The sequence below is a fragment of the Peromyscus eremicus genome, chromosome 3, assembly GCF_949786415.1.
Source record: "Peromyscus eremicus chromosome 3, PerEre_H2_v1, whole genome shotgun sequence".
NCBI classification, from domain to species: domain Eukaryota; kingdom Metazoa; phylum Chordata; class Mammalia; order Rodentia; family Cricetidae; genus Peromyscus; species Peromyscus eremicus.
The window spans coordinates 49,386,715-49,403,537 of NC_081418.1; the positions used below are offsets into that span (position 1 = coordinate 49,386,715).

The following is a 16,823-nucleotide window of genomic DNA, read 5'->3' on the forward strand; positions in this document are numbered from 1 at the left end:
GTGTGTGCACATCCTCATAAACAGGGGAATACAAACGTGCTGTTAGAAGCTCCACACAGCTCGGGGGCTCTGCAGCATTCTGAGCAGCGGTCAGCCGGCCATCAGGAGACCAGTAGGATGGAGGGAGAAGGGACTGCTATCACGGATTGAGGTCCAGCCCCTCGATAGCCTTCTCCCAGGGTCCGTGGAAGAATCTAACAACCAGCTGAGGAATCTAATCATAACGATATCAAATGAATATATGTGCATGAAACTCTTTAGTCCATTCTCTTTATTCTTCTGAGTCCGTTCTCTCTCTGCACAGCTTCTATTCAGCTCTCTTAGCTCCTTTCTTGCCCGATTTCTCTCTACATTTTTATGCTGTTCCCTCCATGTGCTATTTTAATTCCTTCATCTAGTTCTGCCCCATCTAGGTTCTCATCCATCTAGTCCTTTCCCATCTCCTTAGTTCTTCCCATCTCCTTCTTCCTCATCTCCTTCTTTCTCATCTTGTTCTTCCCCATCTTCCATCTCGTTCCTCTAGTCCTCTCTTCTAATCTCCCCTTCATCTTTCCCCAGTCCAGTTTAAATACACATAACACCCACAGATCTCTGACTCCCCTGCTTTCTGGTCAGGCAGGGCAAGTCTGCTCCATAGCTAGGCAACCTGCATCCCAGCTCGATGTACCTGGTAAGTAAAAGCCCTTTACTTCTGGGTTAATGGTTAAAGGGAGATCTAGAACTAAGATGGCCCTTGGAAGGAAGAAGGTTAAGCTTAATTAGTACATCCACCGGGCCTGGGCAGTTGTCTCATGGTAGATTTTTATCTTCCCTCAGGAACTGACCGATAGTCTGGATGCTGCAGTCTGTTTTCAGAAAGTCTGGGAAGAATCTCAGATAAGATTCTTTCATCCAGGAAAGATCCTGGCCAGATGTTGCTAATGACAATAATTACAAAAAGGTCTGAAATTAGGAGTCTGGCTGTGTGACTGCTTTTAGCACAGTTGGAAGATATATATCCAAATACTTTAATTGTATAGGGGAACTTGTGCCCAATGAATGCTCAAACACACTGTTCTTAGAAAAAGAATTGAATGGAAGAGCTATGATAGCACACAAGAAATTCATTGCAGGAGATGGCTAGTAGTCAAAAGCCTATATCACCAAGACTCCTTAAATCTTGGCTCTATCCTCTGGAAGAGCCCTTGGCTTCTTCCAGGTATAGCTCTGTCCTAGTCAGCTGAATTCCTACTTCATATTTCTGCAGCTCACAGCAGACTGCAGTGACTGGTATCCCAACACTAGAGGCACCTCCTCTACTCTTGGCACAGCTACCCTGGCATCTAAACTATCCTAGACTTGCCCTCTGACCCTGCCTTTCTTTGGCCATCAGGGTGACCCATGTCTACAGCATCACTCACTGTAGTGAGGGTAGAGTCTGTAACACACTATAGATCCAGCCAATCAGATAAATTAGAAATGCTTAAGGTTAAGTACCAGGCACATTCCAGTCCCTTTAGATGTACTTATCTCATTTAATTCCAAAAGACTCTGAGATAGATATAAATATTCTAGTTATATAGATAAACTTACAGAGAATTAATCATAACCTTAGAAAGAATAAGTTACCGATTGTGGTAGTTTGAATAGGAATGGCCCCCATAGACTTATGTGTTTGAACGCTTGGCCTATAGGGAGTGGCATTATTAGGAGGTAGGTATGGCCATGTTGCAATAGGTGTGAGCTTGTTGGACGAAGTGTGTATCGTGGTGGTGGGCTTTGAGATCTCCTATGCTCAAGCTATGCCCAATGTGGCACACAGTTCACTTCCTGTTGCCTGTGGATCAGGGCGTAGAACTTTCAGCTCCTCCAGCACCATGTCTGCCTGCATGCTGCCATACTTCCCACCATGACAATAATGCACTCAACCTCTGAAACTGTAAGCCAGCCCCAATTACATGTTCTCCTTTGTAAGAGTTGCCATGGTCATGGTGTCTATTTACAGCAATAGAAACCCTAAGACACCAATGTACCTTGAAAGAAAATACAGCAATGAACACATATCACGTCTACGCACTAGACTGATCCACCTGCTAAGCAATCTCAGGGCTAAGGCTGTTATACCCAGTCTCCTGGTGACAAAATAGACACAGAGCTGTTCAATTGTTCAAAGTCACGAAGCAATGAATGGAAAACCCAAGATTTAGACACAGGCAGCCGAATTCCAGATCACAGGTTCTTAACCACTGTGTCTCCTCTGAGTGTGGCTCAGGACAGAGCACTTGCCTCCCAGGCACAAAACATTGGGTTCAGTCCCCTTGCTGAAAAGGGAAACTAAAAACACTGTAAGGCTGCTGCACTATGATGAAGGCCAGATATTTTGTGACCCAAGTCACAGGAAGATGCTCAACACAGTGAATGGACACGCGGAGGAAAACTTATGCTATGCAATGATTAAACCCCTCATCCGTCTCTGACTCAAATACTGAGAGAAATGTAAGGAGCACAGCTTGCCAGACCTGCTGCTCTCTATAACATTTTATACTTTGTGGATTTTCAATCGCATATGTATGATACAAAAAACTGTATGTGTGTGTGTGTGGTGTGGGGGATAGAACCCAAGGTTTCCCACATGCAAGTTCTAAATGTTTCCAGTTTCCTCCTTACTTAGGCATCCCACTTCTCTGACCTTGTCATTCTATTTTTCTCCCCTTTCAAAGTTGTGGTCAGGTGGCAAAATTGCACGTAGGGCTGTTTTTATTTTGTTCCTCTTTTTAATATTACTTTTTTATTAATCAAGAGGCTGGAGAGATGGCTCAGCGGTTAAGAGCACTGACTGCTCTTCCAGAGGACTGGGGTTCCCAGTACCCACAGGGCAGCCCACAGCCATGTGTAGCTCCTCAGCCCCAGGGGATCTGACACCATCTGCGGGCCCCTGTGGGCAAGTTAACAGTCAAAGGAATTGGTTTCAATATGGTGCTCTTCACACGAATGTGTCACCATACTTTGCTCCACTTCCTTCCCCTTGGGCTCCGTCCTCCCCAGGGCACACTGCTTCCCTCTCCACCTGGTTCCCTTCCTGCCCACCAGACAACCATCACTTTCTGCTTTTATGTCAGTCGGATTCCATTACCATCTGTCCTCCTGTTTCGTCAACTTGATGCACACTAGCATCATTTGAGAAGAGAGCATCAGCTGCCACCACCCGATAGGCCAGTTGGAATTTTCCTGATGGATGGCTGATGCTGAGGATCCAGCCCACGATGGACATGCCAGTGAGGGTGGGTGGTCCTGGTGGTGTCAGAAAGCAGGGCTGAGCAAGCCTGGGGGAACAAGCCAGTACGCAGCATAACGCCACGGCTTCTGCTTCAGTTCCTGCCTCCAGGTTCCTGCCCTGACTTCTTTCAATGGTGGACTGTGATGGGAAAGTGGAAGCCAAATAAACCCTTTCCTCTCCAAGCTGCTTTTGGTCATGGTGTTTCATCACAACAAGGGAAAGCCAACTAAGACGCCCTCTCCTTTTCTCCCCTTCCCTTAAGACAGCATGTCTTTTCCTGATCGCCCTTCTCATCCCACCCCATGCCCCTGCACACACTTTAAATCTAGGCTTTGCACAAGAGAAAACAAGCAGCCTTGGTCTTTCTGCAATAGGCTAATTTAGTCCAACATAGTAATTTCCAGTTTTATCCATTTTCCTGCCAATGCCGTAATTTCATTTTTTCTTTATGGCTGAATAAACCCCATTGTGTACATGTACTACGTTTTCTTTAGCCGTTCATGTGGTGATGGACATCTAGGCAGGTTCCCTTTCCTGGCTGCATGGATGTGCAGGTGTGTCTGTGGTATAGCCAAGCGGGGGCTAGCTGGGTCATAGAGTTCTATTTTCAGGTTTTTGAGCGATGGCCATACTGACTTCTGTGATGGCCACACGTGTTTCATCCCCCCACCCGGGGTGTGTAAAGTTCTCCTGCATCCTCCCCAGCACTTGCTGGCCCCCTCAGTTTGTAAGTGTGAAGTCCTCCATCCTTGCTGAGTCTGAGGCACAGAACTGGACAGGTGGGGTTTGCTGGTGGGTGGGTGTGGGCTGTGCAGGAAGAGAAGGTAGGGACAATGAATGGGCTTCACAGCAAAGGAAAGTCACCAGACCCTGACATCTCCTCCAGACTCCCCACTGCCTGCTTCCTGGTCATGCCGTCCTGACCAATGAGGACGCTTTCCACTCTGCAAAGACGGCAACACACTGCATGGAGCTGGAGAGACGGCTCACGGTCAAGGGCCCATACTGCTCTTTCAGAGCTTGCTTCCAGCACCCACATCTGCCTCACAACCACCTGCAACTCCAGCTCCAGGGGATCTGATGCTTCTGGCTTGCTAGTGCACCTACACCTGTGTGCACACACACACACAGACACACAGACACACACATACACAGAATTTAAAATAAAATCTTTAAAAAATATCAGCGGCTCGTTTGTCTTTTATACTTTGCAGTTTACAAACTGGCTTTCAAGGATTTTACCTGTTTTGACAAAACTTAGAATGTAACTGGAACTGGGCTGTAGGTCAGAAAATTCCCAGGCAATGCTTTCTGCTTTTATGGGGGCGAGGAAAGGAGCTGATGGGGAAAACCCAGGGAAATTGGAGGAGATGACCGCGTGAGGGAAGCGACTGAGAGGGAGGCTACTGGAGAGCTGCTGTCAGACCCACACTGTTCCCCACCCCCCTCCCCCGCAAGACAGGGTGTAACAGCCCCCCCCCCCCCCCCCCCCCCGGCTGTCCTGGAACTCACAGAGATTCACCTGCCTCTGCCTCCCAAGTGCTGGGATTAAAGGTGTACGCCACCACCCCCACCCCACCCCCTGACCCCACCCCCCTCCGGGCAGACCCACACTGCTTACTCCCAGCTGCTGAAGCTGAAACTGGCTGCTCAGGCAGGGTCCCACACAGAGCTGAGAAAAACATTCAAGTTCAAGCCTACAGGAGGCATGGTTGTTTGGAAGCACAACACTGCCACCTGGTGGCAGTGTGCGCTGGCTTTCTATGAATGAACATGTGTATCCATTCACAACTCAGGTATTTTTTCCCTCAGAGATCACACAGTATAAGGCTTTGGGAGATGCCACATCTAAGCTGATTGCAAGATATAACAAACAAATAAGTAAAATGAACCATTTTAAATCCACAGGAGCCTGGGGAGATAACTCAGTCTGTGAAGTGTGTGCCGTGCGAGCACGAGAATCCAGGTTTGATCCCAGAACTCATGTAAAAACGGGTGGTGGTGTGTGCTTTTAATCCCAGCACTGGGGAGGCGAAGACCGTGAGTGAGCCCCGGGGCTCACTGGCCAGCCTGTCTAGCTTATTGGCAAAGCTCAGGTCTCAGTGAGAAACCTTGTCTCAAGACACAAGGTACGCTGAGGATAACACCCAGTGTTGACCTCTAGCCTACAAAGAGGTCATACTATACAGTGCAAAAGTAAGATGTTACTCACTGCAAAAAAAAAAAAAAAAGCAAAGTAGGGACGTCATTAGGACATTAAGTAACTTATACTTTCTAGACAACCAAAGTGAGAGCACATGCATGACTCCAGGAACTGTCCACCAGCTTTTCTTTTTCCTTTTTTGAGGCAGGATTTCTCACTGGCCAAGCAGGCTAGGGTGGGTAGCTAGTGAGTTAGCCCCAGGGATCTGCCTGTTTCTACCTCCTGATTGTTGGGATTCCAAGTGCATACCACCATGTCTAGATTGTTTTTGTTTTATTCTTTGAGACAGGGTCTCACTGTGGAGACCAGGCTGGCCTCAAACTCATAGAAATCCTCCTGCTTTGGCCTCTGAGCATTGGCATTACAGGTGTGCACCACCACGCCCAGCCCACATCTGGCTTTTGACATGAGAGTTTGGGAGACCAAACTAGGGTCCTCATGCCTGTAACACCAAGCATCTTGCCAGCTGAGCTTCCTCTCCAGGCTGCAAGAGCCTTGTCAAAGTTAGCATTAGCCAGCAGAGGGAGAGCTGCCGGAGAAGCAGCAGGCAGGAGGCTGTACAGAGTCCAGGACAGTGGCGGTCACCTACTGATCCCAGCTCTGCCTGTCACACAAGCCCCTGAGTTACCCCATCTCACCCTCGGTTTGTGTTCCATCTCTAGTCAGAGATCTCCACATGTCTACCATAACTGACATCTCACCCTGGAAGACGTTCTTACCGGATCAATCCCAAATGGGTAGGGATTTCCAGAATACACTCCTGGGACGGCCGGGTCCAGCTGCAAATACTGACTCTTTTCCATGACGTGAGCACTACAGAGACAAAGTGGGGAGACGGAAGTCATAGACCGATAATCAGTCAAGGGCAGAAATACTACAGTGTCATCGGCCATGAGCTTCCAAGCCAACCAAAGCCCAGACGCTGGCAAAGCGGCAGTTTGGTTCACTCAATGGCTCCATGTTTGGTCATAGGATAGCTAACCATGTGTCAGGTACTGTCCTGAGCCCTGAGGCTTCTGAAGTTACCCTCTTCAGAAGTACGGACTGGGCCGAGGGGAACAGATGGTAAAGAAGAAGGGGTTAGAGCAGGTCTGAGCCGTGTGACACCTGGGTCCGTCCTGATGGGCAGATGGACTTTTTACACACAGACCTTTATCGCTGTGAAATCCAAGCCCTCCCCCAAAAACAAAGCAGAAAAAACAAAAATGAGGAACTTGGTCTGGCTACCTCTGTCCCCCAGTGGCTAGGTTACAAATCTGTGCTGCCATGCCCAGCATGCCCATCCTTTGAAGTGGATACTGGGGATCTGGATGTGGGTCTGCATATTGGAACAGCAAACCAGGTAAGAAATGTTCCCAGCCCCATTTTTTTTTTACAAGCCTGTATAGGAAACCCAAGGAGTATGTGTTTGAAATTAAGAACAGAAGACTGACCACTGTGACAAGATACCCAGAAAAGCACTCTCCTCCTGCCGCATCACTGTGCCATGGTCTCAGACAGTGGCTTGGGACACCAGGGAGCCTATTTGGGCCACTAGCATGCTGCCTTCCTTATTGGGCCATACACCCAACCCCAGGGACCACAGGAAGTCTCCAGAAAGACAAGTGTCAGAGAATCAGGCCCAGGGCCCAGGCTCTGCCTGAGAGCTCTTCAGCTCCGGTGATGGAGGACTGCAACTCTCTCCACCTCACCAAGAACACGGTTCTGCTTTATGCTATCTCAACGCTGGGGCGTGTGCTGAGCACTGTCCACCCTGACTCTAGGGTGTCTGAAGAGCCTGGCGCCGGAAGGGCCGTTTGGAGGCACATTAAAGATATACACTTGTACCCACTCCACGGGGGAACAAAATTTCATGTAGTTTTGGGAAATCATACAGATGTAATATATTTTGAAACAGTTCTTCAAGGCGTCTCTTCAGGTGCCTGTTCATCATAAGGGGCAGACCACAAATACAGCCACGTTCTAGCTTCGGTCTTAGATTTCATTTTTCTTCATCACTTTATCATTGCCATCCTCTACCCACCAGAACTTGGGCCGTTCACCAAATGAGATCTGCGAACCTTCACATGTCAAGCTAAAAATTGTCACCTTCTGGGCTGGGGATGCAGTCAGTAGTGGCCCACTTGCTTGTACCAGGACCTGATCTCAGTCCTCTCACTAAAAAACAAAACACCTTCCATTTTCTCCAGAAAGCTTATTTAAGCCTTCTAACAATGGTTAGCAAATAAAATGCCCTGAAGAAAGTTCCCTCGAGCTGATCTCCTCACATGAGACTGCTTGTTTTCTCTCTCCCCTCTTAGATGTCCTCTATAGGCTTGAGTGGAAAAATAAAACCCTTGGATTTCCTTAAATAGAAATGTCATAGGCTGGGCACGGTGAGGCAGAGGCAGGCTGATCTCTAAAAGTTCAAGGCCAGGGCTATGTAGTGAGACCTTGTCTCAAAAACGGGAAGGAGGGAAGGAAGGGAGGGAGGGAGGGAGGGAGGGAGGGAGGGAGGGAGGGAGGGAGGGAGGGAGGGAGGAAGGAAGGAAGGGAAGAAGGAAGGAAGGAAGGAAATAATACTCCCGTGATAGGAGGAGAGGGAAGAGGAGGCAGGACCAGAAACAAGGCTATAACTGCTCCATTTCTGTCTCTCTCAAACTCTGAACCCCCTCTCTCCTCAGACCCCCATCCTTGAAGTGTTGTGCTTCCAGTCTGATTAGCTGCTAAAACAGTTGTGGAAAGTACGTGGGAGATGCAGTCTGTGCAGTTAGAGAGCTTCTAGATGCCTGCTTCCATCCGGCTAGCTCCGCCCACCCTCCTGACTGTCAGCCACAAGCAAATTCAGGAAGCTGCCCATGCAAACTCTCAATCTCCTGCCTGCTCTTAATATTGAACTCTGGCTTTTCTGGACAGCCTAAGGAAATGTCCCGCTGCAGGGGGTGGGGCCTGGAACACTGGAAGTGAAGGTCTGCTACTTCGTCATCTGTGCCCGCCTCTTGTAAGGCAAAGACTTCACTAAACTCCCAGTTGGTGGTTGGAGATTTCATTCTCCCTCTATCTCCACACAAGAACAAAGAACTCTGCCAACCTCGCCCTCTTCTCTGTGAAGCTATCTCCCTGCAATACAATAACCAGTTCAGTGGCTGGGGAAGTGGTACAGACAGGTCTTGCACACAAAATAAAACTGGGTTACTCGGACTGAAGAGCTGGCTTGGCAGTTAAGAGCACTGGCTGTTCTTGCAGAGGACCCAAGTTCGCTTCCCAGCAACCAAGTGGCAGCTCAGAAAAACCATCTAACTGCAGTTTCAAGGGATCCAATGTCCTCTTCTGACCTCTGCTGCACACACATTGTACACATACATACATGTAGGTAAAACATTCATACATGTAAAGTACTAATAAATAAATCTTTTTTTTAAAAACTGCATTAGGTGAAATTCCAGGGGCATCTGTGATCAGAGCCATGTGGAAACCCTCCCAGTAGAGGTAGTCACTGAGGTCTTTGGATGGCCAGCCAACAAGCACGCCTGGCAGGCTGTAAACTTACTTCCATGTGCCGTTTCTGAACATAGGCTGGACGCTCCAAGAGGATCCAAAGATGTTAAAAGATTTGGAGAAGCAGTCATTGTAGATCAAGCCAGTGTAGATGGAGAATACGCCCATGAGCAGGATCAGGTAACGCCCATTGAAGAAGGTGTTCCAGATCTGGCCCAGGGAAACAGACAGGGCGAGTTGTCAGTGGGGTCTGAAGAGATGCAGGAGATGGGATGTCACCAGCATCAGTGGTGTGGAGAGAGATGGCCTGACCAAGGCAGAGATCATATTCCCACATGCCAGGGTGACCTGAGCTTATGCAGGTTAATCAGAGAATCCCTGGCCTGTATTTACTGCGCAAACAAAAATGTGTAAGCGTCATGTTCTTTCTTTCAGCAGAATGGACTGCCATGCACGCTGAGGCCTCATCTGCTAAGGAAGGCACTGTGGTCTCCAGCACCTCCAGGAGGGAAGCCTGAACTGGCCTCTGCTCCACTGTCCCAGGTCAGATCTGTATTCACTGGGGGCTTTGTCTTCAGAGCCGGGCTTTTGTCTGCCACATCTACCAGGGAAAGCAGTTTCCTGGGGCACTGGATATAGGTTATCATTCATTCTAAGGATGCTAGATACAGATATCATTCATTCTAAGGATGCCAGATATAGGTATTCATTCTAAGGATGCTGGATACAGGTATCACTCATTCTAAGAACTGTTGACATGTTGTTTTCCAACTTTAAATGTTTCTATAGGAAATGACATCTGTTAAAAGCTTACCATGGAAGACTGAATTGGTCACAAGACTGACCTTGCTTATGATTAACTCACAATGACATCATGGCACTTGCTCTACCAATCCAGCCTGTGCCAAAGGACTGCAGCCATCTTATAGTCTGGAACATAGCTAAGGGCATGTTTCCACTCTGTTGAGTGCATTACCATGAGCACATCTGCCATTAACTGACTGGCAGACAAATTCCAACCCTCACAGGCCCCCATGGGCTTCTACCTCCAAAACAAAGTGGAAGGGCACCATGCCACAGACAGAGAGACTTCAAGTCAAGTGTGAGGTCCCAATGTCAGGAGCCCTTGGGATTTCTTAAAAAAAGATTCTGCCATGAACAAACATTCATGGTATTTTAAGATAGGTTTTAAAGGAAGCTACAAACAATGTGTAGTTCTTGATGGCAACTTTTGAAAATTACGTATCTGCAGATAAGCACAAAGACACAAAATGGAAATATATTCAAAAGTATTCATTACCATCTTTCTCTAGGTGGTTGGACTGTAGTCCTAACTAAGTTCTATAATAAATGTTTTGTTTTTATAATCAGAGTAAAGAAAGTTTTTTAAAAATTAAAAGAAGGCTAGGTTTAATTCCAGCACTCCAGAGGCAGAAGTAAACAGATCTCTATGAGTTTGAGACCAGGTTGGTTTGTATAGTGAGATCCTGTCTCAAAATAATAATAGTGATGATGATGGGGACTGGAGGTATAACAATGGTAGAATCCTTGCTAAGTACACACAAGTTCCTGGGTTTATTTCTCAATACCCTCAAACAGGAACAAAAATCAGTACTTTGAGGTTGCCTAGTATGTGAGACTGTGGGAGTCCAGCTCCCACCTATTCTGGGGTTCTTAGGAGGAGGAAAGGGTTATAAGAAAATATTAAATAGAAAGAGAGACCTAGCTGACAAGAAGAAAGAAACACAGGATAGCTTCGGGAGGGCCTGAATCAATACCCAACAGCCTCGTCCTTTATTGAAAAGGGCTTTTTATAACAATGCCAAGGGATGGGGTAAAAGACTTCCCCCTTGCAAGATCAAAGCACACCTCACAGCCAAGTGTAGACCCTTCCAAACACCTGGTAAACGTGCCCGTGGACAAATCATCCCCTTATGCAGCCCTGCTGAGTAAAGCAAGCTCAGATCCTCGGACCCTGAGTAAGTTCTCACTAGGAAACCTCTGTGGGCTCCCACAGCCTAGCATGCATAATCTAGTGTCCAACATAGACCTGACATAGCATTGCATGCCTGCAATCCAAGCTTCCAGAGGTAGAGACAGGAGGCTCAGAAGCCAAAGGTCAACCTTGGCTGCACAATGAGTTGGAAGCCAGGCTGCGATACATGAGACTCTGTCTAAAAAAAGAAAAACAAAAACAAAAACAAAAACAAGTAAGTCAAAGCCCAATGCCTTGTTATGCCACAGACAAAATCCCAAAAGACCTGATGAACTTACTGCAGCAAGCCACCCAAAGGAACCACCATGTTCAAAGGCTTTATGTTGAATTGGGCTATTGGTTTTTTTGAGATAGGGTTTCTCTGTGTAGCCCTGGCTGTCCTGGAACTTTCTCTGTAGATCAGGCTGGCCTCGAACACAGAGATCCACCTGCCTCTACATCCTGAGTGCTGGGATTAAAGACGTGCACATGAGCCATCACCACTTGGCTGAATTGGGCTATTTTTAAACTTTATATCTTTCTCTTCTTTTCACAAAATCTTGTTATTCCTTATAGTGACAATCCGCATACACATTTTTTAAACAGATTGATTCTATTGTGTATTTTTTATGTGTGAGTATATGCCACATGTGTTCGGGTGCCTAAGGAAGCCGGAAGAGGGAGTTGGATGCCCTGGAGCTAGAGTTACAGGTGGTTGTGAGCTGCCCAGCAAAGGTGCTGGGAACCAAACCCAGGTCTTCTACAAGAGCACTTCGCATATACATTTTGTTTTTGTTTTTTTGTTTGTTCAAGATAAGGTCTCACTGTCTCTTGGTTTGGCTGTCCTGGAACCCACTATGTAGCCTAGGGTAGCCTCGAACTCAGAGATCTTCCTGTCCCTTCCCCTCAAGCGTGTGCTACCAGGACCAACTCCTCGCATACACATGTTGATGTGTTCCCTCTGGGAACGCTGGCTGACCACCTACCTCGTTGGTGCTCTTCTGGGCCAGCAGGCGCCTCTCGTTTAGGACCATCCACAGGGCCGCCATCAGCATCACCATCCCGTGTCCGCAGTCTCCAAACATCACGGCGAACAGGAAGGGGAAGGTGACGATCGTGTAGGGAGCTGTAGGGGTGACATCCACAACAGCTGAGGCCCCTGAATGGGTCCTCACCCCCGAACCAAGATTTCTCTAGAGAGGCCCCTCCTGCTGCTGGCGGGTCCCCACAGGCCTTCCTGATCGTCTCTCCCCCACCATCTCCACACAGTCCTGGCGTGGTTCCCGGTGACTCAGGCTTCAAGCCTCCCACGGTCACAAAGCTAGATGGCGTTTGTAATGGTTGATCGTGACTGCTCGCTGAATCAGTCCAGTGTGATGGTACCCCAGAGAGAATGAGATCCTGAGGGTTCTGACCTAACCCCTGCATTAACCCCTTGATGGATTCGTAGGATGGCGGCATTGGGAGGGGGTGAAAGGTATTGCATGTGGTCTAAGGCCTCATCTGCTAAATAAGGAAACTGGCAGGCTGTTGTCTGGGGCATCTCCACAGGACAGTCCCTGAGCTGGCCTTCAGTGCCTGCTCTTCCCTCATAGGTTGGATCTGTATTCATTTGAGGAAATAGGTCACTGGTTGGGACTTGTGCTGGCTAGTTTTTTTGTCAACTTGGCACAAGCTAGAGTCATTCTAGGAAGAAGCCTCCATCAGATTGGCCGGTAGGCAAGTCTGTGGGGGCATTTTCTTATTAATGAGAAGGCCCAGCCCACTGGGAGCAGTGCCACCCTGGTGTTTCAGAAAGCAAGCTGAACAAGCCATGAAGAGCACGGCAGTAAGCAGCCTTCCTCCACAGTCTCTGCTTCAGTTCCTGCCCTGACTTCCCTTCATGATGAACTACAACTATAAGCTGAACTAAACCCTCTCCTCCCCAAGTTGCTTTTGGTCATAGTGTTTATCACAGCCACAGAAATCAAACAAGAGTAAGATTCTACCTTGCCCTGGCCCCTTCCCACATTCCCCTTTTCTCAGTTCTTGTTTCTTCTCCCTAGCATGCTTCTGCAACAATGATGTTCTGCCCAAGGGACCAAGCATCCTTGTACTGAACCCTCTAAAGCTGTGAGCTAAAATAATCCTCCCTCTCTGTGGTGAGCTGAAGGACTAATGTCCCCCACAGGCTCACATGTTTGAGTACTGGCTCTCCAGTTGGTGGGACTATTTGGCAAGATTATGGAACCTTTAGGAGGTAGAGCCTTGATGGAAGAAGTATGTCACTTCTTCCATGGACTTTAGATTTTATAGCCTTGCCCCACTTCCTGTTCTCTTTCTCCGCTTCCTGTGTGCAGATGAAAATGTGGTGCCCCAGCTTCCTGCTTCTACTGCTCTGTCTGTTGCCATGATATACTGTCCCTCTGGAACCATGAACTAAAATAAACCTTTGCTTCCCTACGTTTCTTTTTGTCAGGGCATTTTATTACAGCAACAGAAAAGTACTAACACAACTCCATCTCCCGTCAGCTGTCTATGGAGGTATTCGGCCAGTGTCATGGAAGCGGCTGACAGGACTGAAAGCCTGCCTCTGACTTCTACAATACCATCTTTGGTCTGTCTCCACCACAGATACAACACCAGCAGTTACTCACCAGCATTGGGACCCCTTCAAGCCCCGAATTATTGGTCACAAGTTAGAGAAGACTCAGGCTGGAGAACCGCACCGTTCTCTGTGTGGCAATGGAGCATCTGGTCTACCCCTCTATTTTACTAACCAGGCGACCATAGTCACAGAGAACAAGGCAGGGGACTAAGGATCTATTCTCCTGATCCCAAGTCCTTTCTCAGACAATGACTTCAGGATTATAAAGATGCTAGAGGGCCTTGGCTGACTTGGAGAAGAAAATGAAAACTAGGGTTGGCTGCCACTTAAAACAGCCAGGTGTGGTATCGCACAGTTGTATGCTCAGTGCTCAGATGGAAACACAGGGGATCACGAGTTCAAGGCCACCCTGGGCTACATCCAAGAACCTGAATGTAAACAAAAACATACTCAAGGAGGGTGAAGACAAAAAAATAAATAAATCGTTCATGAGTTAGCATCTACAAAAGACAAATCAGGGCATCAGGAAACCAAGCGAGGTTGGAGAATGTCACGGTGTGATTGGATTCACCTCTTGCACTCACTGAGAGGCACACCTTAGTAATTTTCAATTGCGTGCTACCTCGTTGTGCAAGGCGTCAGAGCCTTACCTGGGTTGACCTCTCTGTAGCTGCCTACACCATACGCATCGACAATGTTCTGGAAGCCAGCTGTAAACTTATTGGTCCTGTTGAAGGTGGGAGGGTCTGTTTTAGTCTCCACTTCTGTCATGATGGGGACCATGGAAGAGCCACTGAGTTCCTGCAGAAAGAACAGGTGACCCATGTGTATACATGAGAGCTAAGTGCTGGCCCCCAGATCTGGACATGAACTTGGGACATTTCTTGACCTCCCTAAGAACCACGATCCCACCTATGAAAGGTGAATATGTCTCAACACTTACCTAATGTCTCTTACAGGAGTGTGTCAAAAGGGCAGAGGCTGGCCTTCCTCCATCCCCCAACACACACACACACACACACACACACACACACACACACACACACACACACACACACACTATTCTTCCCTCTCTCCACCTTTCTTCAGAAGGTCAACCGTTTTGATAATTCATCTATACCTTTCAAGTGGCACCAACCTTCTCCCTCACTCTCTTCTAACTGCCCGATAGGTTTTCCTGACTCAGCAGCTCTAGAAAATCCACACTCCTACAGCTGAATCACCAACTTGCCCTGGCTAGGTCCTCCACTTTCCCAGATTCTTAAAGTTCTGCAGCCACCATTTCGGTCCCATCTCCTGACTTAGTGGCCACCACTCCAGCTCAATACTTCTCCCCCCTGAATCCTGACTCCTGTTCTCTAAGTTGCCACCCTAGCCAGGCCTCACCTTCTCCAGCCTAGGTGTCTCCTGTTGATTCACTCACCCACCCGCCCTGCCCAGTCCCGTCTAGAATAAAGGAAACAGAAGGCATTGTTCTTCACAGGCTCCTACGGCCTGAAGAGTGAAGTCCAAACACCTTAGCCTCACAGTAAAGGCTTCTTTAGGAGGCTGACGTCTTCACAACCTGCTCCTCATGGACGCCAAGACTATGAAAGGCACCACCTCCATTTGTCCAAGCCTTCCCAACCCTCCGCACGTTCCATCCACCACCCCAAACCCCCACAGCGATGGGCAGAGGTGCTCTTGGTTGGACTCCACCACCTGAAGGGCAGAGGTTAGTCTCGGTTCATCTGATTCCCAGAGGCAGACCTCAAAACAAATCCCAGTTCAGAAATAAGGAAACTGAGGCACAGCAGGGTTAAGAAACTGCTCCAGGTCATAAGGCAGGGGGCGGTGTTTCCCACTGTATTGTTAAGGGGGACTAGGAATCTCCTCCTTAGCAGCAAGCCCCGAAGCCTCCTCTCCTTCCTGGACACACCCCAGGGCAGCTGACCCAGGCTGGCAGAAGCCACAAGGGAAGGGATTGTTGATGATGACGACAGTACCCAGCACCTGGTCTCTCTTCACACTTCCTTCTGCCTCCCACTCACACAGCGCCTCCCACTCACACAGCGCCTCCCACTCACACAGCGCCTCCCACGCCTGTCTGGGGAAGCACCTGTGATATCTCAGGGGGTTGAAGAAACTGCTCTAGCCAGCCTCGTCGGAAGCCTAGCCTTAGGATGACACAGGGTGGCATTGAGACAGGGTCTCCTGTATCTTGAGGCTGGCCTTGAAGTAGCTATTACTCGAGGATGACCCTGAACTTCAGATCCTTCTGGGTCTAACTCCTGAGTACTGGGATTACGGGTGTGCTCCACCATTCGGCTGTATTCTGAGTTTAATTCTCATGCCATTGGTGTGGCACCACCTCCCTGGTGGCCCAGCTCTCCCCATTCTGCAGTGAAAATGTCCCTAAAATACAGACAGGACCAGGCCACTCTGGCATGGAATAAAATTGTGCCCCTAAGCCACTAAATTGGCTCAGTAGGTAAGGGTGCTTGCCACCAAACCGATGATCTGAGTTCAATTCCTGGTGGAGGGAGAAAATCAACTCAGGTTGTCCTCTGACCTCCACATGTGCACACCCCACATACACACAAGGTAAATGTAATAAAATGTTCTATTCCCCCCCTTACACTCTTCTGAGGGTCACTTAGGATCCTCATCCTCCATCCTACACCAGCCCTGCCCTCTCCCTGCTCCTACCCTGTACCCACCCTGCCCCCTCCCTGCTCTTACCCTGCACCCACCCTGCCCCTTCCCTGCTCACTGAGCACGCTGCTTCATGATTCCTCCAGAAAGCACCCCTGCTCTGTCCCATCGGAGGAAAATGCACCATTTTAAAATGCCCCTTCTGTGTGGTTTGGGAACAACACTTGAGGGTGACCAAGCACCCTGCACCCTGAAGTCCCGCCTCCCTGCCTCTGACCTGCGATTGCTCTCTGTGCCTCCATTCCCTTCAGCAGGAACACGGACTGCTCTCACCTCCTTGGCCGTGTTCACCACAAGCTCTCCCTTTAGACCCCTCAGCCTGAAAGCGTTACCTCACAGTATTCCCAGGGTACTCAGCAACATCTGCTCTGATTGCCACCTGCTCAGGGGCTTGTCTGGCAATAGCTGCCATGGGTCGTGCCCCCCCCCCCACCAGATGTACCACCTGCCTAGCAGGAAGTCTTCCCACCTTCCCAGCTAGATCTCTATCAGTCAGAGCAGCTTCCCTCCACCCGGCCCCTCAACCGGATAGGGTTACCACCTTGATACTCCACGCAGTGATCCGAGCAAGGGTATCACATTCTCCAGCAGGAACCCACCGGTCCACCCTGCTGACACCGCAGAGCCCATT

At 48.7% G+C, this 16,823-nt stretch overlaps 1 protein-coding gene across 1 annotated transcript in view; it reads right to left on the reverse strand.

Annotated features, from left to right (window-relative positions):
- Atp6v0a4 (ATPase H+ transporting V0 subunit a4) overlaps nt 1-16,823 on the reverse strand; it is a 56,941-nt gene that overhangs the window by 21,722 nt on the left and 18,396 nt on the right. Inside the window, exons 11-14 of the mRNA XM_059256556.1 lie at nt 14,149-14,299; nt 11,898-12,037; nt 8,989-9,146; nt 6,179-6,272 (exon numbers count right to left, since the gene is read on the reverse strand). Of these exons, the coding sequence (XP_059112539.1) occupies nt 6,179-6,272; nt 8,989-9,146; nt 11,898-12,037; nt 14,149-14,299 (543 nt within the window). The remainder of the gene's footprint in view (nt 1-6,178; nt 6,273-8,988; nt 9,147-11,897; nt 12,038-14,148; nt 14,300-16,823) is intronic.